Consider the following 18202-nt stretch of genomic DNA (forward strand, 5'->3'; position numbering starts at 1 on the left):
CCAAAACCTCACATTGCAGCCGTGTACCCCAAAAACTCCAAGAGTCAAAGCACAGAAACCCCGAGGCCTGGAAGTGATAGAAATCCCCGTCCCATAGTAGGCTCCAAACCTGCCCCCAGCGCCCCAGCAGCCCATAGGGGAGGGATGTGCAGGATGGGGCTCAGAGACTGTGTCAGGATCCAGCCTGCAGGGATACACACCCAGAGCACAGGGGGGGTCTGAGGAGTGGGATGGGAATGGGGGGAGTGGGTTGAGATTGGAGGGGAGCAAGATGGGATTTGGGGGAGTGGGATGGGATCTGAGGGAGCGGGATAGAATCTGGGGGGAACAGGATAGGACTGGGGGAGTGGGAGGGGATTGGGGGGAGCAGGATGGGCTGTGGGACAGGCTGCTGGACGTGGCCACAGGCTCCCCATGGGCCATGGATTGGGAAGCTGGGGCGAGCGGCCGGGATGCTCCCTCCCTCCCTCCCTTTCCTCGGAGCACAGCATCCCACTGCCCCGGTGGGATAAACACCAGCTTCCTGCCCTTAATCAGCTCCAGAGGCACTGGGGGGCGGACGGGACGGGACAAGAAGGGAGAGGAGGGGGGGGAGGAGAAAAAAAAAAAAAAAAAAAATCTCTGGAAAGAAAAACTCATTTCCTGCGACCGAAGAAAAAGATAAAGTCTGGGCTCATTAAAGTGAACTTTACTGGGGAGAGACGGGAAAGAGCCAAACACAATGTCCTTGAAATTTCCTCCGCGCGGCTCCGACCACGAAAACAGGATAAAGCCGCTTCCGCTGTCTCTGCCCGAGTGCCGAGGGGGGAGTGGGGCTGGGGGTCGGCTACAGGCTGTCGAGGTGGGAGCAGACCTGCTGGAAAACCTCCTCCACGGAGCCCTCGGCGTTGAGCTGGGTGCAGAGGGGTTAGCGGGGGGCATGGGGGGAGGGTCACACCATCCCCGGGAGCTCTTCCAGGGATGGATTTTGGCCACGGGTGGAGAGATCGGAGCCAATTCAGGGCAAAAGGGTGCGGGGCCATCCTTGGAGGGGGTCTCTTGTGTTGGGAGAGGTCAGCTGGCTCCAAGGAGTTGAGCCCACCCCAAACAAGCTAAGGTTGAGTTTTTCCCCCTTCCCTCATCATCCCCATCCAACGCTTCTCCTCTCCTGGGACCACACGTGCCTTGAGTGGTGGGGACTGAAGGTGCCAGCACTGGACACATCCCTGCTTACCTGGCGGACGATTCCTCTGCTCTTGTAGAAGGCAATGACGGGCTCGGTGGCCTTGTAGTAGGTCTCCAAACGCTTCTTGATGGTCTCCTCGTTGTCATCCACCCTCCCGCTGGTCTCTCCTCGCTTCAGCAGCCGTTTGACCATCGTCTCCTTCCCCGCATCCACATAGAGGAGCAGCGTGGGGGGGGCAATCTGTGGGCAGAGGGGACACGGTTGTCACCATGCCAAGACACCATGGGCATGGTTTGGTGTGGGGAGATAGTGGCTACGGACATCAGAGTCACAGATGTCCCCATGCCATCCTCCGCCTCCCTCCATATGGGTCTGGGGGACATCAGGACACTGCTGGGCAAAGGGACACCATGGCCAAGCCCTGGCTCTGCCACCACCATCAGATTGTCACTGTGGTCACACTGGCAGTCCAAGGACACCCTAGAGAGATGTTCCCACCACCACACCCTGGATGAAAGCTGTCCCCAAGGCAGCAGGACCTGCTGGCTGGGATGGGGCCCAGTTTAGATGGGATGGGATGGAATCTTCACCCGGATGGGGAGGCTGGGCTGGGCTGCTGCTGGATGGTGGGTTGCATGCCATGGCACGGGACCTCACCTTCTTCTCAAACTCCTCTCCCTGTTTCACCTCACGGGGGTAGCCGTCGATGAGGAAGCCCTTGGACACATCTGCTTTGGCCACCATGGCGTCCCGCAGCATGTCCAGCACCGTGTCCTGGGGAGGGGGGGACAGAGCTGCCAGGGATGACACGGGACAACGTGCCCCTACCCTGCACCCCCCATCCCTGCTGCAACTTCTCCTGGGGTGGCAGGGATGGAGGTGTCCCCCGTCCACGTGCCAACCACCACCATGGTATCTGGTGTCCCCTCAGCCACCCCTGCCTGCATGTCCCACTGTGCCATAAGCCCACGTGGACTCACCAGGGGCACCAGCTCGCCCTTCTCCATGATGGCCTGCAGCTTCTTGCCCCGCTCCGAGCCCGAGCTGACCTCGGCCCGCAGCAGGTCCCCCGTGGAGAGGTGGGTGTAGCCATATTTCTGCACAATCTTCTCACACTGGGTCCCCTTCCCTGAGCCAGGGCCACCTGCAAGTCACATGAGGGCCACACGTGCCCCAAGGCAAAGGTAAGAAACTTAAGGGGGACCTGGAAGCAGCAGCGCAAACCCACAGGAGTTCCCAGAGCCCAGTGGGATGGGGGATGGTGTCCCCAAGCCCAGCACAGAAGGATGGGAATTGATGCTCCTGGGGTGGGCTGGGGTATGCCAGGTCCTTGTGGGTGGCAGGGACTATTGGCAATTGGCATGCAGGCACCATCACTCTGATGACACCCAGGGCACCACCAGCACCTGGACATGACTGTCTCAATGACACCCAGGGTATCATGACCCCATCAGCACTCAGGACATCATTGGGTTTACAGTGTTTACTCTCATGCCACCCTTCATGTCCCACTTCACTCCCAGCCCACCCCACCATGGCCTTGAGGAGCCAGGCTGGAGCCACAGCCAACACAGCCCCTGGGGACAGCTGAGGTCCCAAAGCCCCCATCCCCAAATCCCCAGCCCTGGGCACCAGTAGGTACCCACAGCCCCAGCCCTGGAGACGGGGGGTTTTGGGGCTGCACTGTGGCCTTGATCCCGCTAGTGGTGGGACCCATTCATCAACTTACCCACCACAAAGATGATTTTGTGCTGCTTGAGTTTTTCTGGGAGAAAGAAAATAAATAATTACCCAAAGCCAGAAAGCACAAGATAAATGGTGGGTGTCCCCAGGGATGGAGGCGACCCACCCACGAGGGGTAAAGGCAAAGCAGGAAGCAGCAACATGTCCCCCTCATCCTTGTCACTTGGGCAGGTTGGGATGGTAGACACGTCTGGGCACAAAGACCCCACGGCATGGGGGCCATGGGGCTGGAATTCCACTGCCACCTGGTGTCCCAGAGCTGGTCATTGTCCATGGTTCCACAGGCTGGCTCGGTGGGGTCACGGGGGGGCTGCAGCAGGCTCAGCTTGGCACAGCCACCTCGAGCTCCTGCTGTGATCCCCAAGCAGTCCCTGAACCCCACACTGGCCCCGGGTCCTGGTGGCCAACCTGCAGGTGGCACTAACTGCCCTGTCCCTGACAAGGTGACACACGGTCCCTTGCCACCCGCAGGACCGAGTCCAGCCGTGACAGGGGGACAAGGCTGGGGGGGACACTGAGGGGGGAGGCAGACCTAAAAATAAAGTTGAGACACCCCAGGGCTGCCTGCCCATCTCCTGATTACAGGCGGATGAAATTTCAGCTCCTCCAGCACCTGCCCAGCCCCAGGGATGGGGACAGAGCCAAGAGGGAGGGACCAGGGGGACATGGGGGATGCAGGGACGGGGAGAGGGGAGGAGATAAAGAGGGGATGGAGGGGAGAGATGGGTGCGATGAGGGTGGAGGGGATGTGAGTAAGGGGGATGGGTGTAGGGGGGACGGGGTTGTAAGGAAGATGGATGCAGGGGAGGCAGGGGGATGGACGCAGGGGGGGACCGAGGGGATGGTTGCAAAGAGGCTGGAAAATGTGGGTGCAAAGCAGATGGATGCAGGGATCTGGGTGCAGGGGTCCCGGGGCACTCACCTGCCGACATGCTGCCACAGTCAAGGCACAGGAACACTTCAGGCTGCGAGGGAAGAGCAGGATGAAAAACTCAGCACTGCAGGGACACGCAGGTCCCTAAGGCCATGGAGATGACAGCTCTCCCTTCCCTGCTGTGTTAGCACCCAGCTCCATGGCCAAGCCTGGCCCCAAAACAGGGAGCTGAGGGCCTCTGCTCCCAGGGCCATCACGCCTACCTGCCTCCCAGCAGCCACCCGCCCCATCCGGCTTTGACCAGGGCTTCCCCATGCCTGGTGACGTGTGGTGACGTTACCAACTCCCTGCCCTGACCACATCCCTGTCCCCAGGGTGCAGCCCGGCAGCCGGAAGCTGGTGTGAGCTGATGGGTGTCACCAGGACACCCCGTAGTCCCCCCGGCTCCCCACAGAATGGGATTTTTTGGAAGTGGCTTAAGGTGTGTGTGTGGGGGAAGGGACCAGCAGCTCCCCATCGACCCCCCCCTCATCCCAGGGGAATTTTGGCCATCCTGCCTGCCCACACTCAGCCCTGCAGCACCCGACCAGCTTGGTGACAGCATGTCACCCCGGACCGGCTGGACGGGGCTCAGGGATGGAGCATCCCGTGGCCAGAGGAGCCGCAGTCACCAGCCAGGTCATATTACAGCTGGGAAAGGGCAGAGGCCACGCACAGCCCTAACGCCCGCACCGGGTCACATCCCACCCTATGCTGGGGGGCCCAAACCCCTGGGATGGTCCCTGAGGGATCTGGGGGGGTACGGGATCCTCCTGAGGTCTCCAGTCGTGGGGAGTGGTGCTCACAGTTCCAGGACTTCTGGCACTGACCTCAGAGGGGACATGGGGGGCTGGGGGCAGCCCTGGCCCCTCAGTGCGGGCTCAGGGCCCATGGGTGGGGGGTAAGGGTAATGTAGAGGTGCCCAGTCCCAAGTTGGGGAGGGGCTGCTGGCCAGGGAGCCCAGTGGGATGGGGCTGGGGAGGGAGCTGGATGGGGGGGTGCAGAGGGGTTGGGGCTCGTCAACAAAAGACAGCACAGAATACACGCTGGGGTGCTCCCACCAACCTCACCCTGCAACCAGCCCCCCCCAACCTATCAGCATCCATCTGCCACCCCTGTTGGGACCCCAGGCCCAGGACTGTGTGGCTCCAACACCCCCAGCACCCCCTACAAGTCCCCCAAGCAACGGCTCTAGCACCCATTCGGGGACCCCCATCACCTCTCGCAAGCCCCCCAGCCCAACCCCCAACACCCATGCAATGGCTCTAGCACCCTGCAAGCCCCAACACCCCTGCAATCCCCTCAGCATCTCCTGCAAGCCCACAAATGCCCATGCAAAGACTCCAGCACCCTGTGCCATATCCCCACGCCCCCCTGCAGTGCCCCCGTCCCCAGCCGGCGCTGCCAGCCCCCCAGGAGGCACAGACCCCTCCCCACGATACCCCCCCCCACAGCCCCTCCCCTCTCCCAATCGCCGGTGCCGCCGCGACCGACCTTGACCCGACCCCTACGACGAAACGCGGCCGCGGTACCGGTACCCCGGGGCGGGACACACACACACACACACCCAGACACTGACCTGTGTGCCGGGGCCGGGCCGGGCAGCGCGGGCAGCTGCCTGCTGTCCTGCCCGGCTATTTTTACCGCTATATAGAGATGGCTGCGGCGCGCTGCATGCCGGGAGCGGGGCTGCTGCCGCCCGACGGGCAGGGACGGGGACGAACGGGCAGGGACGGGCAGAGGGGGTGGGGGGGCACCGTCCCCTGAGCCGCTCCGGAAGGGTGGGATGGGTTGGGGATGGATGCGGTTAACCCCCGCACGGCCGTGGGATGCGGGACCCCCGCCCCCCGTGCCTCAGTTTCCACCTCTGCGCGGAGGCAGCCCGCACCCCCCATGCTGGGGGGTCTTGAGACAGCTCCGGCGCTCCATCCCGCGCATCTGACCGCAGCTCCTCGCAGGGCGCTGCTGTCCCCATCTCTGTCCCCATTCACCTTGGTATCCGCCCCCCAGGACAAAGCCCCGGGGGTGCAGTGGCCTTACCTGTCTTTCCTCCTCCTCCTGCATGGGTGCAGGCAGCGTCCCAAGGCCCTGCCAGCCCAGGGCAGCTGCCTAAGGGTGTCGTGAGTTGGAGAGGTCTCAGCAGGCACTGGGGGGGTGGCTCAGGGCCGGGGTCATCTGGCTGCTGGACACAGGTCCCACCTGGACACAGCAGTCCCTTTCCTGCATCCTCCCAAACACCCACGGCCAGCACTGCTGGGGGGTGGGGGTCCTGAGCCCCTCTCTGATGACACCCCTGGCACACACCACCCAGCACCCAAAAACCCATCCTGGAGCCAGGGCCCAAGGCAACAGACTGCAGCAATATTTATTCCTGTACAAACCATTACAAAATGCAGGTGCCCCACAGCTTCACTCAGCACTGCGTCCCTCAGAGCCCACCTTGCAATGGGGACTGGCTGGAGGGAAACTGAGGCACAGAGTCCTACCAGGGCTCAGCACTCAAACACGCCATATTTAGCTATTTTCCCTAAACCCGCCTCTCCACTGATGAGAAATTAGTAACAAAATACACCCCTCCCTCATGGCTGGAGGGCACCAAGGGGCACTGCTGCCCCCCCTGCTATGTGCCCAGTTTTAAATACTTTATAAGCAATTAATAAATTATGAGACCCAGCCACGGGCTGCTGCTGATCCCTTCGTTACTGCTAAGGAGCATCTTGCTCCTTCAGCTTGGAGTGAAATTCAAATACACACCCTGGCACCAGAAGCAGGGAGGGGAAAAAAAAAAGCCCCAAAAGCCCCCCTAAAATCCCATCGCTCGGTTAGAAAAGGTTTTGGCAGTGTGGGGCGCAGTGACATCAGGAAGAGACGGGTGGTTTTGGACACCAAGGGTAGCAGTGTCACCCGCATGGGGTCCCACTGAAAACTGGGGTGGGGGGGTCTGCTGAGGGAAGGATGCCCATGGGCTGCGATTGGGGTGCTGGGGATGACTGAGGGGGCTGAGCCCCAAAAAAGAGGGGAGGCACACACTCAGAGGATGGGGGGGTAACAGTCTCCACAGTGGTCCCAAAAGTGATGTGACCCCAAACCAAGCTGAGGGACCCAGCATCCTTGTGCATCTGCAGGGGCTGCAAGATGCCTGGACCAGGATCAGGCAGGACCACACCCCCACACCTCTCACCCATAGGGAGGGGACCCCCAAACCCTGCCTTCACCACTTGCCCCCCTCAAAAAAAAGCTCAAAACCCAAGGAGGAGCCACTGTGTGCAATGGCGGTGGCCTCACGGGAGGCACCTGCTGCTCCTCACTCCATGGGGGGGATGGAGAAGACCCTCATCTCCCCCAGTTCTGAGGAGGGCTGTGGGCAGCCCCTAGGGCCAGCTGGGGTGGGAGAAGGTGATGTTGTAGAGGCCGGCCCAGGTGGCAAAGACCCTCTTCTCGGTGATGAAGCGATGGTGGTTGCCCTTGCGGCTCCGCTCATTGTGGACGTAGGTGGTGCACTCATCGGGGCCCTTCGGCTCGTAGTAGTGGTAGGGCAAGCGGCGGGGTGGGGGACGGAGGCTGCAGGGTGGGGGAAATGAGGTGAGCACCAGGGTGAGGCTGGGGAGCTGAGGTAGGGGCTCAGGGGTCTCCTTACCTGCAGTAGTTGGGTGGTACCATGCCGTAGACGTGGACGGTGTCGCAGAGCTCCACCGCGATCACCATGGTGAACCAGCCAGTGCTGAGCCATGAGCGTGACTTCTCCCTGGGGAGGAGAAATGGAGACGAGGTGCTGGGTGATGGACACTCTCTATGGTCCCCAACCCAGCCCAGAAGCCCCCATCCTGATGCCACAGGCAGGAAGCAGCCCCAAGAGCCAGCTCTTCCCCAGGGACCTGGAAAAGGAGGGGAAGCGGTGCAGGAGGTGGCTCCAAGGTACCTGTCCTTCCCTGTCTCTCCTCGAAACAGGTCATCAAACTGCTTCATGCGGCCAGGGGAGACGACATAGGCTGTCATGTTGGGGAAGGAGGCACTGACACGTTGGATGATCTTCAGGAGGCCCTTCTGCATCTTGGCAGGTGGCCCCCAGAAGATGAAGATGGTCTCCGGGGTCTTGTTGACAAATTCTTGGGGCCGCTTGAGGACGCGGTAGAGGCTGGAGTGGGCCACCACACGGAAGCTGGTCTTGTTGCCCACATCAGTGTCGTAGCCAGTGGTGGGAGCGTCATTCATGCGGATGGTGCACTCAGCCCCATCAATGGTCGTGCCCAGGCGGGTGCCCAGGAGGTGGCTGGAGCTGGTGACAATGACGCACTGGTGGCAGCGGGCAGTCAGGGTCTGGTGATGACAAGCATCATAAGCAGGTGACTTTTGGTGTCACTGCTACCCAGCAGGGAGGGATGAAGCTGGGACAGGGGACAAGGCATCACCATCTCCTGGGGAGTCACAGTGGGGACAGTTTCTCTGGGTGTCAGCAGAGGGCCCAGATCCCGCACCCACTCCCCAGCTCGTACCTTATTGCCGCAGACGGGCAGGTACCCGTTTTTCACCCCCCACTTCTTGAGGTCGGGTGGCCGGCGGGCTCTGCCCCGCAGGCGGCTGTAGGGGAAGACCTCGCTCCCGCTGCCGGAGCTGTAGATGATCAGCAACATAATCAAGGCAAAGAGGACCCCCAGGGCGGCGGCACGCTGGCTCTGTGCACAGGGAGAGGGGGAGAGCATCAGCATCCTGCCCCTGCTCCTGGTAGCACCTCCAGCGGGTGTCCCCAGGGAGGTGCCTCCTGTCCCCAGCCGTGCCCATGCACTCACCGTGCTGCCACTCATGTCTCTGCGCCAGCCCCAGCGTCCTGTGAGCACCTGCAAGGCACAAAGTCACCCCAGTGCCAGCCCCTCGCCACCGTGCTCCGGGAGAGGGTACCCACAGGGTGACCCACTGGGCAGCCTGGATCAGCTGTGCTGGAGCAGAGCCCTGCACCCAGTTGGACCCCCGAGTCCCCCTTCCAAGGGGAGGACAAGCCCCCAGCACTGGTGCAAGGAAGGGAAATGCCACGGGCAGAGTCTGAGCAAGCTCTGCAGGGCCAAGGAGCCAAACCCGAGTGTGGCTCACGCCAGGGAGATCCCCACGTTGGGCTGTGATCCCAGGAGGGATTATCCCCTGCCAGAGGGGCTGAAGCTGCCCAGACCTACAGGATAAACATGCCGTTCACACAGTGAAATCCCATTAAAACAACCAGCTCAGACTGGGGAGAGAGGAACTGAGACCTGCATAACTCAGCTCACACATGAGCTCAAATCCAGCTGGAGCTGGGAGGGGCCTCCCCAGCGCCGGGGCTGAGGCATGCAAGGGTGCACCCTCGGGGTGCTTGCCCCTGGGGGTACCTTCTCTGACACCCACTCCCCCAGGCTGGCAGAGATGGACTGAGTCCTCATTAGTGAGTCAAGGCTGCTCCTGGAGTACTCAGAGCAATTGGAAATTAAAAATAAATAAATATTGAAACCTCTTCACTAATTGCCCTGCGAGGAGCAGGGATGGAAAATTACGCAGCAACCCATGGAGGGGGGCAGTGACCCCGAGGGGCTCTCAGGGCCGGTGTCGAAGCCCAGGGAGGTGCCAGCCTGTCCCTGGAGCCCTGGTCTGAGGGTACAAAGGGGTCTCGCTTTGCACAGGCTGGGGAGCAGCACCAGGACCCCTGCTCCTGCACCCCTTCTGCACCCCATAGTGCTCAAGCTGTAGGTGACACCACAGCGGGGACCCCTCGGGCCTTACCTGGGCGGGGGGCTCTCATCTGCAGCAATCGGCGGGGGGGTCCGTCATCTCCTCCTCCACCCCGCAGGCTGCGGGGGGCTGCCAGACCCCTCCGGCCAGCACGGCCATGGCTGCACCCCGGGGGTCACATCGCTGCACTGCCGGGGAAGGACTGATCCAGACCCGCTCCCCCCTCCCCGCACCGCGGGGGTGCAAAGCCCGTGGCGCCCCCATGAAGCGGTGCGTGTTCCCCCCCCCCCCAGCCCCGGATGCAAACCCTCCTACAGCCCGGGAAGTGAAAATCCTCCCCCAGCCCGCCCGGGGTGAAAACCTTCCACTCCTACGTGCAAATTCTCCCCAACCCCGGCATGCAACCCCCCGCCCCCCCCGCTCCCGGCGTGCAGACCCCGCTGCTCCCGGCATACAGCCCCCTCTGCTCCCCGGGATGCAGCCCTCCCCTCCAGCACCAACCCTCCCCAGAAGCCCCGCTTTAAAGGAGCCGGCAGGCCGGAGCCCGGTCCATTCCAGCCCTCCCCCCCCCCCCCCCGAACTCCCCCCGCCTCCCCAATCCACCGTGCACCGGAGCGGCGGGGCAGGGGCCGTTCCTCCGCCCGGCCACGGCACCGTTCTGCCCCCGGCACCGGCTAAAGGGGCTGGGATGGGACATGATGGGTGCACCGACCGCTGCTCCGCGATGCTCCGCGATGCTCCGCGATGCTCCGCGATGCTCCGCGATGCTCCGCGATGCTCCGCGATGCTCCGCGATGCTCCGCGATGCCGCCGGGCCCGGTGCCGCGCGCGCACGGAGCCCCGGGAGCCGCGCGCCGCCGGGGAGAGCCGCGGGGTCCTAGTGCCGCCCGCACCGGTACCCGCCGGGTTTGCCCCTGCGAAGGGGGCTGGGGGGGGTTGGCCGGTCCCAGCCCCGGGGGCACCGGTGAGAGTGAGCTGAGGAGATGGTTTAGGGGCGGCAGCGCTGCCGGCAACGTGCCGGGAGCAGCCGGTGGAGCCTGAGCCGGTGCCGGGCGCAAGGCCACATTGCTGGGATGCCGCTACCGCCGCCTCCCCCGGGACCCAGGGCCCCTCGCTGGGGGATTTCGAGGGGCGGGAAGGTGGCTCCACCTGCATCCCCGCTGCGGCGGCCTGTCCAGAGAGAGTTTAGCTTCTCCGTGGCTGGTGCTGCCATTCCCTGCGTGGGGCTGTGGGCCGGTGGAGACCCAAAAAAGAATTCCAGGGGCTCTGCAGGAAGCTGAGCTGGCAGCATCCCGAGGTGCCAGGCAGCTCGCTTCTCCCTTGACCCCAGCACATGGGCTCAGCTGAAATGTGAGCAAATGGGGCTCCGTTTGCCCCTTCTGCTTGCCCAAACATCCCCAGGCCCACCCCAACACCAGCCCATCTGCCAGGGGTTTAAGGAGCTGCTGCAGCAACTTCGTGCAGCTGGGCTCGGGGCGACACACGTGCCTGGGCTGTGCCCCATCTCCCCAGGGACAAGGGAGCTGTCTGCTGTCCTGCAGCCTGGCAGCACTGAGCCCTCTGAAGATCACCCTGGAGACATCATAAAAGCAATAACGGGCCAGCACCCCTCCAAATAATCTCGACTGCAGCCTTTCAGTGCCCTCCTCCAGGTTCAGCCTCAGCTCTATCCCCTCCTCATGTCCACTTCTTATTTATAGCCTGGCAGGGGAACAGGACGACCAGCTGCTGTCCCTTGACCCACTGTACCCATGTCCCACAGCCAGAAGAAGCACAGCATGGGACACCACCAATTAAAAAACCCTTTTAATGGCCACATTAGCTTTGGTCTGAATCCAAGGGCACTTGTGACAAGGCAACTGTGAGCCCCTGGTGAAGCAGCAGAAGGCAACAGGCTGAGGGAGCCTGGAGCAGGCTCCCTGTACCACACACCCAGTGCTGGGTCTCAGGGCAGGGATAGTGAAGCTTTATCCCTGGGAGAGACACCAGCTCGTGGTCCTGGTGGGCCCCATGCTCTCTCACCCCATTTAGCACCGCAGCCTAGCAGCCGAATCCTTAATCCTGCATTAAAGACTCATTCCAGTAGAGCAGGCAGAAAACATTCATGGTCACCCTGGGTCCACCTGGGCAGGTGTTTGGAGCTGATGGGGCTTTGTGGGTCCAGTCCATGCCCCCCATGCACTGACATGAGGGGTCCCCAGCCCATCCACCAGCTGGGAGAACCACCCCTGTCACCGCAGAGATGGAGACTCCCTGCTCTAGGGCTCAGAAAATCCTTTCAACCGTGGCACTGGCAGAGCAGAGCTGTGTCACTGCAGGATGAGACCTCTCCTGCTGCCAGGATCCTCATCACCTTGCCTCATGGCTGGCACCCTACTCACCTGCCCAGGATGGGTGGGTGAAGGTGATGTTCCTCCTCTTGGCCCAGCGGGAGAAGATGGCTTTTTCGGTGATGAAGCGGTGCCCGCCGCGGCGGACTCGCTCGTGCAGCAGGTACATCCCACACTCATCCAGCTTGCCCTTCTCAAAATAGTGGTAGGGCACACTCAAGTGGTTCTGCTCCCTGGTAGGAGGAGATGGGGTGGTAGGAGGACTTGGGGGGAAACACCAGACCACCCTGTGCCCACCCTCAATGCCCCCCACACACCTGCAGTAGCTGTCACTGACCATCCCGAAGACGTAGATCTGCTCACAGAGCTCCATGGCCAGGATCATGGTGAACCATCCCGTGCTCAGAAAGGAGCCTGACTTCATCCTGCAAAGCACCGTGGCTGTGCTGGAGCAGGTGGCACAATTCTGCCAACCCAGCTGGGAGGCACATGCTATGGCAGCGGGACCTGACGGGTGCTCCCTGGGAGCTGGTGGTACCTGTTCTTCCCTGTCTCATTCTGGAAGACATCATCGCAATACATCATCTTCTTCTCAGTCAGGGTGTAGATCTGCAGGTGGGGGTACCTCTCCATCACCTTCAGCAGTGCCTGGTAGGTCGAGCCCGCCTTCTCCCTGTTCATCTTCTTCGCTGGCCCCCAGACGATGTAGAGGCTCTCCTGAGACTGCTGGAAGAAGTAGGGCTGGTTCCTCAGCAGCAGTGGGACGCTGGTGTGTGAGACCACCCGGATGGTGGTCCGTGCCCCCACGTCCTCCTCGTAGCCGGCAGTGGGGGCGTGGTTCATGCGCAGGACACAGTCCTGCCCGTCGATGGCCTGTCCCAGGTGAGAGCCCAGCATCTGCCCCGAGCTGGAGACAAGGGCGCAGCGGTGGCACAGCGTTCGCTGCAGGGCCTGTGTGGACACACACCCTCACCCATCGGCTCCTCCTTCCCTCCCGCAGCAGCCTGACACACCGCGGCCCCACACGCCCTTCCCTAAGGAAGGGGAAACTGAGGCACTGCCCCATCCCCACTCACCTTCCCACTGGGGACGTGGCTGTACCCCTGGAGGCTGAGGACCGTGGGTGCCGTGGGGCTCCCCCGTTCCCCCGGGGCCTGGCAGCGGGGCGGCGGGCCGGGGCTGGAGCACAGCAGGATGTAGAGCACAGCCACCACCACCCCGCACACCAGAGTCAGGAACAACCGGACCTGGAAGCAGAGAGGGGAAGTTTCTCCAGACCCGGCCGTGTGCACCAGCCCCGTCTGCTGGATGTCGGTGGCCCCATGGCAGGAGCAGCTCCTCGGAGGTGGTGCCGGGGAACGGCAGCAGGTTCTGGGGCCTCTCTCGCTTCCTGCAGGCACCCACGGCCCACGCAGGGCTCGGTACTGCCTTCGGGAACCGGCACCTGCCAGGATTTCGGGCCCCCGATGCTGGTGGGGTCCCCCGTGGCCCCTCGCATCCTCCCGTCCCAGCGGGTACTCACCAGCGCCTTCATCCTCCGGGGGGCTGGCGGGTCTCCCGGCGGGGCCCGGGGGTCACCCTGAGGGTGGGGGCTCGCACCCTGTGTGCAGAGGGGGCTCAGCGGCAGCACCGGTGAGAGGAGCCCCAGAGGGACCCCCCCTGTTCCCATCACCGCAATGCCCGTAGTGCCCCCCCCCCCCCCCATGCTTTGTGCCGGGACTTCCCCTGTCCCGGAACCCCCCCTGTATCCCCCTTTCCCGCCGCGAGGCCCCGCGGGTGCCGCCCCCCCGGGCAGGACTCGGGCCCACGCCCCCGGTAACCGGAACCGACCCCACTCACCGCGACGGGAGCTCCCCGGGCCCCAGGGTGCCTCCGCCGGGCCCCGCAACCCCGGTGGGCGGCACCGGCCTGGGGCTGGCGGGGCGGAGCGGAGGCGAGAGGGCACTGCCGGGACCGGGACCCGCCCCTCTCCGCTCCGCCCGGCCCCGAGCTCCCACTCCTCTGGGTCGCGCCCTCAGCTCGCCGTTCGGGACCGGGACCGGGTCACGGCTCTTCTGGGACGCGCCCGCAGCCCAGCGCACCAGTACCAGGACCGAGCTGCGGCTCCTCCGGCACCGCCCTCCCGCGCCTGCCCGGACCAGGGCACTGGGATCCATCCCGTCCCGGTACCGACCCCGCCACCCATCTCGTGTCCCCCGGGACCGACCTCCACCCCCCCACTTCTCTCTCCACCTCCTTCATCCCCCCCCTTTAGCCCCCTTCCCGTGTCCCAGAGCCCCTCTCTCACCTCCCGGTACCAACAGCTCCCTACGATTCCAGCCCCGGGGGCGGAGCTCAGGTGCGCTGAGAACAGCCCAGAGCCCGAACCAGTCCAGGTGCGGGGCTGTGGCAGACTGACCTGGTGGTGCCCCAGTCCCCATCTGCTGGCCCCAGGGGCCACCTATCACTGGTAGCCAGGGCCAATCTGCAGAGAAGGTGAGAAATGTCCCAGAGGGAGCTGCCAGCACCCCTTGATCCGGGGAAGGGAATTGGACTTTGCTTTCTTTCACCATTGACATAGAAATATGAGAAGTAACCTTGAAACTGTTCCCAACCATGTGCCCCACAGGCTTTGGCCAGGAGCAAAGAAATGGCAGGGGCATGGTTGGGTTCCTGTACCTGGGGACACACCTGGTGCTGCTCAGAGATGTGACCAAATTGTTCCCTCCCTTGCCTCCCCCTGCCCCAGCTCAAACCCCCCAGCACGGGGTGGGCTGAGCCACATCCAGCAGGTGAGGGGCTGGGAAGAAGATTCCTCTCTGGATGCAGGGGCAGCCCCCACCAGCTCCAGCCATGCAGTGGGTTCAGCCCAAGACCCCAAGCACCCAAGGTACCCCTGAGCCACCAGTATCACCCCTGGCAGGATGGGAGACACTGGGACACACTGCTGGGGAGTTCAGGTACTCCCTGGGGTGATCCTGCTGGTTGTGGTCTGGGGGAGCAGCCAGGAACCCTGCAGGACAGGGACAGGGAGCCACCGTGCCTGCCCACCCAGCCCCAGGTCTGGGGACAGGAACCCAGCCAGCAGCTGACACCTGGAACAGGAACCACACCTGGAGCCAAACCCTTCCTGTGACCCTGGGCACCTCCTAACCATGCCTGGAGGGGAGCCAGAGGGAAATGTGGCACTGTCCCTGCACCCTCCACCTGCTGGGTCCCTCCTTAGAGCCCACCACTAGTCCTTCCAGCAGGCAGATGGAGAGAACACAACGCTGCCTTTTCCAAGCTCAGTCTCATTTCTTTCCTCTCAATTTTGAATCCAATGAAAAAAACCCCAAAACTCATAAACCGTAAACATAAAAAAACCCAAACTGATAAGGAACAAACTACTGGACACAGAGCAGAGGGGAGGGGTCAGCATGAGGCCAGGCAGGGCTCAACTTGCACCCTGGCAGTTCCAGCTGCTGGAGGCCCAGTAGGTCCCTCACAGCTGGGGCTCTGGTCCCTCTCCTGGGGAGCCCTGGAGGTCAGTTCTGCTTCCCTTTGGTCAGTAAGTTGTGAACTACAGGCAGGAGAGTGGGAGGGCACAGCCAGCTGGTGCTGAGTGCTCTGGGGGAGGTGATGCCTGGTGCTGCCAGCAAAGTCTTTTCCTGGCTGTGACACCCCAGGGTGGGCACCTTCTCCTCATCTCTCTCAGCTGGGCCTTCAGTCCAATTTCTTGGCAGTCTTTCTGCTCTTCCACATCACAACCATTATGAAAACACCTACAAGAAAGAGAGAACAATTCTACCAGAAAACTTACAATGACAGCTCTTTAAAACCCAGTGGTGAGGAACAGAACCTCAGCAGAGTGTCACGAGTGTCACACCTTACTTAACCTCCTCAGCAACCCTCTTCACCCTTCCTAATTTAGGAGCTTCTAATTAGAACCACTGAACTAACACTCACCTATAAATAGCAGCAGCAGCAGCCCAGCCACCACGGGGATGATCACAGCATACTCCCTGGGCAGGAAGTATTGGTGGATGCCATGGTCACTGTCAATGAAGGGCTGCAGGGGACAGAGAGAGCTGTCACCAGGTGGGCACCACACCAGGGGAAGCCCCCCACACCTGCAGCCTCATGGTTTTGAAAGCAGGATGGAAACATCAGGTTTGAAGAGAGAGATATTTAAAAAAACAAAAAACCAAACCAACCCCAAGTTTCCCAGCACTGCAGGTGGCTCAGCCCACAGTTGCAGGGACGCCAGAGCCGGGGGTGAAGGCTTCAACGCTCAGCCAAAAAAAGGGGGGGCACAGGGTGGGCAGGGCCACTGGGTCTCTGGACTCCGCCCTGCAGAAGGGAGCAGCCGGCACCGGCTTCTGCGCCATGGAGATCCCGCCCGGATCCCCCTGCGGAGGTCGGGAAAGGCTTTGGACACTAGAGAGCAGTGCACAGCAGCGAGCAACCCTGCGAGCTCCCGGGAATCCTAAACAGGTACCGAGTGGCACGGTGAGCAGAGACGAGGAGAATTCAAAACTCTCAGAGTTTGAGGGAATGCTGGCAGTGCTGACACTGCTGAACCACACCTCTTGTACCCGGAAAGCTCAGGAGGAGTTGTTCCTTTCTAGGGAAAAAAACCCCACTAATATCCTCAACTGATGGGTCCCTAGAAGTGGGCAAACCACCAGGCTGACAATCACTTTTCCAAAGCTCTGCACTCCCTAAACACTTCTCCTCTCTACCAGGCTCCAGGCTTAGTAGGAGTTGTTTTATTTTATGTTTGTTATCTCCCACTAGAACCAGGAGGACACAAACACAAGCCCCAGTCCCCCCAGAGGGACCAGGCTTTAGCTCAGATCTGGGTCAGCCCCCCCAGGAGCAGCAGGGGCAGGAGGCACCATCAGAGCTCGGCCTCACCCAGGTGCTCTCAGAAGCTGCAAGGGCTGTGCCAACCACCAGAGGAACCTCTGCCTTGACGTTTTCTGACCAGGAAGTTAGCAAGGTGGATTCCTTCAGGCACACGGACACATCAGCACCGAAACAGAGCCCATGCTAACCCGAGTGTGAAGTGATCAGGGCTGTAAGTGCCAGAGGAGACTCGTACCAGAACGATGATCCAGAGGGTGTAGTAAACAAAGAGAGCGAGGCTGAAGGCAACCAAGCCGAATCCAACCACCTGGTCTGTTGCCGTGGCCTGCGAAGGGAGAGAGGGTCAGAGCAGGCCGGCTAACGGGCACCGGCTGCTGGGTCTGCCCCGGGCTGTGTGAACGCGCGGCTGCGGGCCTGGAGCAGGTGGGGAAGGGGAGGGAAACCCTCTGCAGCGGGAATCACCCGCGGACAGACCGGCGGGACCGGGCCCTGCGGCTGCCAGCGCTCCCGCCCGGCCGTGGCGGGTGGCACCCGCAGCTCTGGCCCGCTCCGGGGGCACCGACCGGCACCGGAGGTGCCCCGAAAAGGCCGCGGGAGGCGGTCGTGGAGTCCCAGCCTCCCCCGGGCAGCCCCGCGCTGGGTCTCGGCCGCCGTTCAGGCGGTGCCGAGCAGGGGGCACCCCCGGACCCCTCAGGGTCCGCCCGACCCCACTCACCATGGCGACCGCCACCCCCGGCCTCCTCCGCGCCAGCACCCCGCTTCCGGGAGCGGCCACCAATCAGCGCGCTGCGTTGAGTCCCCGCCCCCTCCCCCTGCAGAGAGAGCCAATCAGCGGGGGGTCCCCGTGCCCCGGGGCACGACGGGAGATGTAGTCCTGGGGGCGGACATGGCGCCGGGAGCCTCCCCATCTCCTTGGTGCCTCTTGAGGGTGACAGGAAGGGACGGGTCAGCCACCCCCCTGCCTGGGAGTGCTGAGGGAAACGATTCAGAAACCACCCAGCCCGCGGCAGATGGGGAGGGGGAAGAGCGAGCCCCAGGGCCCAGGAGCACAGAGGATCCGAGTCTGAGGAAGGGGAGGCTGAGGGGAAGGGGAAGGAAGAGTCCGCATGGCCCCACTGGTGTATCTGGGGAAGGCAAAACTGCTTCTTCCCCTCCAGCCTTCACCTGCACCAGCGTCGGGTCCAGAGGAGGCCTCGAGATGGTGGGAGGGCCGGAGCAGCTCTGCTTGAAAACGGTGGAGAGTTGGGGTTCAGGCTGGGGATGGCTCCAGGGAGACCTCAGAGCATCTCCCAGTGCCTGGAAAGCTGGGGAAGGACTGGTAAGAAAGTCACAGAGGGATGGGACAAAGGGGGGAATGATTTTAAGCTGAAAGAGGAGAGACTGAGGTTAGATTTTAGGAAGTAATATTTTCTTGTGAGGATGGTGAGCCCCTGGCCCAGGTTGTCCAGAGGAGCTGGGGCTGTCCCAGCCCTGGTTCCAGACCAAGCTGGGTAGGGCTTGGAGCAACCTGGTCTGGGGGGAGGTGTC

At 62.5% G+C, this 18202-nt stretch overlaps 4 protein-coding genes across 9 annotated transcripts; all 4 read right to left on the minus strand.

Annotated features, from left to right (window-relative positions):
- Positions 1–673: 673 nt before the first annotated feature.
- Positions 674–5900, minus strand: AK1 (adenylate kinase 1). Of its 3 annotated transcripts, none has more exons than XM_071766100.1 (7): positions 5862–5900; positions 3831–3873; positions 2895–2930; positions 2146–2309; positions 1823–1939; positions 1214–1405; positions 674–892 (listed from the first exon to the last, which is right to left on the minus strand). In XM_071766100.1, the coding sequence occupies exons 1-7, from the start codon at positions 5883–5885 to the stop codon at positions 827–829; spliced, it is 642 nt and encodes a 213-aa protein (XP_071622201.1). In that variant the 5' UTR covers positions 5886–5900; the 3' UTR covers positions 674–826. The 3 variants fall into 3 exon arrangements, with proteins under 3 accessions (XP_071622201.1, XP_071622204.1, XP_071622202.1); XM_071766103.1 differs by lacking the exon at positions 5862–5900 and adding an exon at positions 5401–5606; XM_071766101.1 differs by lacking the exon at positions 5862–5900 and adding an exon at positions 5316–5335.
- A 261-nt stretch (positions 5901–6161) lies between these two features.
- ST6GALNAC6 (ST6 N-acetylgalactosaminide alpha-2,6-sialyltransferase 6) lies at positions 6162–9703 on the minus strand. 2 transcript variants are annotated; one of them, XM_071766099.1, is made up of 6 exons: positions 9567–9703; positions 8609–8656; positions 8315–8494; positions 7741–8138; positions 7459–7566; positions 6162–7382 (listed from the first exon to the last, which is right to left on the minus strand). In XM_071766099.1, exons 2-6 carry the CDS (start codon positions 8621–8623, stop codon positions 7193–7195), a joined length of 891 nt encoding a protein of 296 aa, XP_071622200.1. In that variant the 5' UTR covers positions 8624–8656; positions 9567–9703; the 3' UTR covers positions 6162–7192. The 2 variants fall into 2 exon arrangements, with proteins under 2 accessions (XP_071622200.1, XP_071622199.1); XM_071766098.1 differs by having other exon boundaries at positions 8609–8982.
- A 1602-nt stretch (positions 9704–11305) lies between these two features.
- On the minus strand, positions 11306–14385 carry ST6GALNAC4 (ST6 N-acetylgalactosaminide alpha-2,6-sialyltransferase 4). Of its 3 annotated transcripts, none has more exons than XM_071766096.1 (6): positions 14133–14385; positions 13368–13445; positions 12922–13092; positions 12384–12796; positions 12163–12270; positions 11306–12078 (listed from the first exon to the last, which is right to left on the minus strand). In XM_071766096.1, the coding sequence occupies exons 2-6, from the start codon at positions 13377–13379 to the stop codon at positions 11889–11891; spliced, it is 894 nt and encodes a 297-aa protein (XP_071622197.1). In that variant the 5' UTR covers positions 13380–13445; positions 14133–14385; the 3' UTR covers positions 11306–11888. The 3 variants fall into 3 exon arrangements, with proteins under 3 accessions (XP_071622197.1, XP_071622196.1, XP_071622198.1); XM_071766095.1 differs by lacking the exon at positions 14133–14385 and adding an exon at positions 13685–14007; XM_071766097.1 differs by lacking the exons at positions 13368–13445; positions 14133–14385 and having other exon boundaries at positions 12384–12752; positions 12922–13052.
- Positions 14386–15175: 790 nt separating this feature from the next.
- Positions 15176–17509, minus strand: DPM2 (dolichyl-phosphate mannosyltransferase subunit 2, regulatory). Its single transcript, XM_071766105.1, has 4 exons — positions 17391–17509; positions 16911–17000; positions 15773–15875; positions 15176–15588 (listed from the first exon to the last, which is right to left on the minus strand). Exons 1-4 carry the CDS (start codon positions 17391–17393, stop codon positions 15530–15532), a joined length of 255 nt encoding a protein of 84 aa, XP_071622206.1. The 5' UTR covers positions 17394–17509; the 3' UTR covers positions 15176–15529.
- Positions 17510–18202: the final 693 nt, after the last annotated feature.

This window comes from Heliangelus exortis, chromosome 22 (genome assembly GCF_036169615.1).
Source record: "Heliangelus exortis chromosome 22, bHelExo1.hap1, whole genome shotgun sequence".
NCBI classification, from domain to species: domain Eukaryota; kingdom Metazoa; phylum Chordata; class Aves; order Apodiformes; family Trochilidae; genus Heliangelus; species Heliangelus exortis.

Coding starts and splice junctions, on each gene's coding strand:
- AK1 (XM_071766100.1), bottom strand. CDS start 5,885: ATGCAGGAGGAGGAGGAAAGACAG. Junction 1,940..2,145: donor AGGGCGAGCTGGTGCCCCTG/GTGAGTCCACGT, acceptor CCCCCTCCCCAG/GACACGGTGCTGGACATGCT. Junction 1,406..1,822: donor GAGAGGAGTTTGAGAAGAAG/GTGAGGTCCCGT, acceptor CTCTGCCCACAG/ATTGCCCCCCCCACGCTGCT.
- ST6GALNAC6 (XM_071766099.1), bottom strand. Junction 8,139..8,314: donor TGCCCGTCTGCGGCAATAAG/GTACGAGCTGGG, acceptor TGTCATCACCAG/ACCCTGACTGCCCGCTGCCA. Junction 7,383..7,458: donor GTACCACCCAACTACTGCAG/GTAAGGAGACCC, acceptor CCCACCCTGCAG/CCTCCGTCCCCCACCCCGCC.
- ST6GALNAC4 (XM_071766096.1), bottom strand. Junction 12,797..12,921: donor GCCACGTCCCCAGTGGGAAG/GTGAGTGGGGAT, acceptor GTGTCCACACAG/GCCCTGCAGCGAACGCTGTG. Junction 12,079..12,162: donor GTCAGTGACAGCTACTGCAG/GTGTGTGGGGGG, acceptor TCCTCCTACCAG/GGAGCAGAACCACTTGAGTG.
- DPM2 (XM_071766105.1), bottom strand. Junction 15,876..16,910: donor CCCTCTGGATCATCGTTCTG/GTACGAGTCTCC, acceptor TGTCCCCTGCAG/CCCTTCATTGACAGTGACCA. Junction 15,589..15,772: donor GCTGCTGCTGCTATTTATAG/GTGAGTGTTAGT, acceptor TCTTTCTTGTAG/GTGTTTTCATAATGGTTGTG.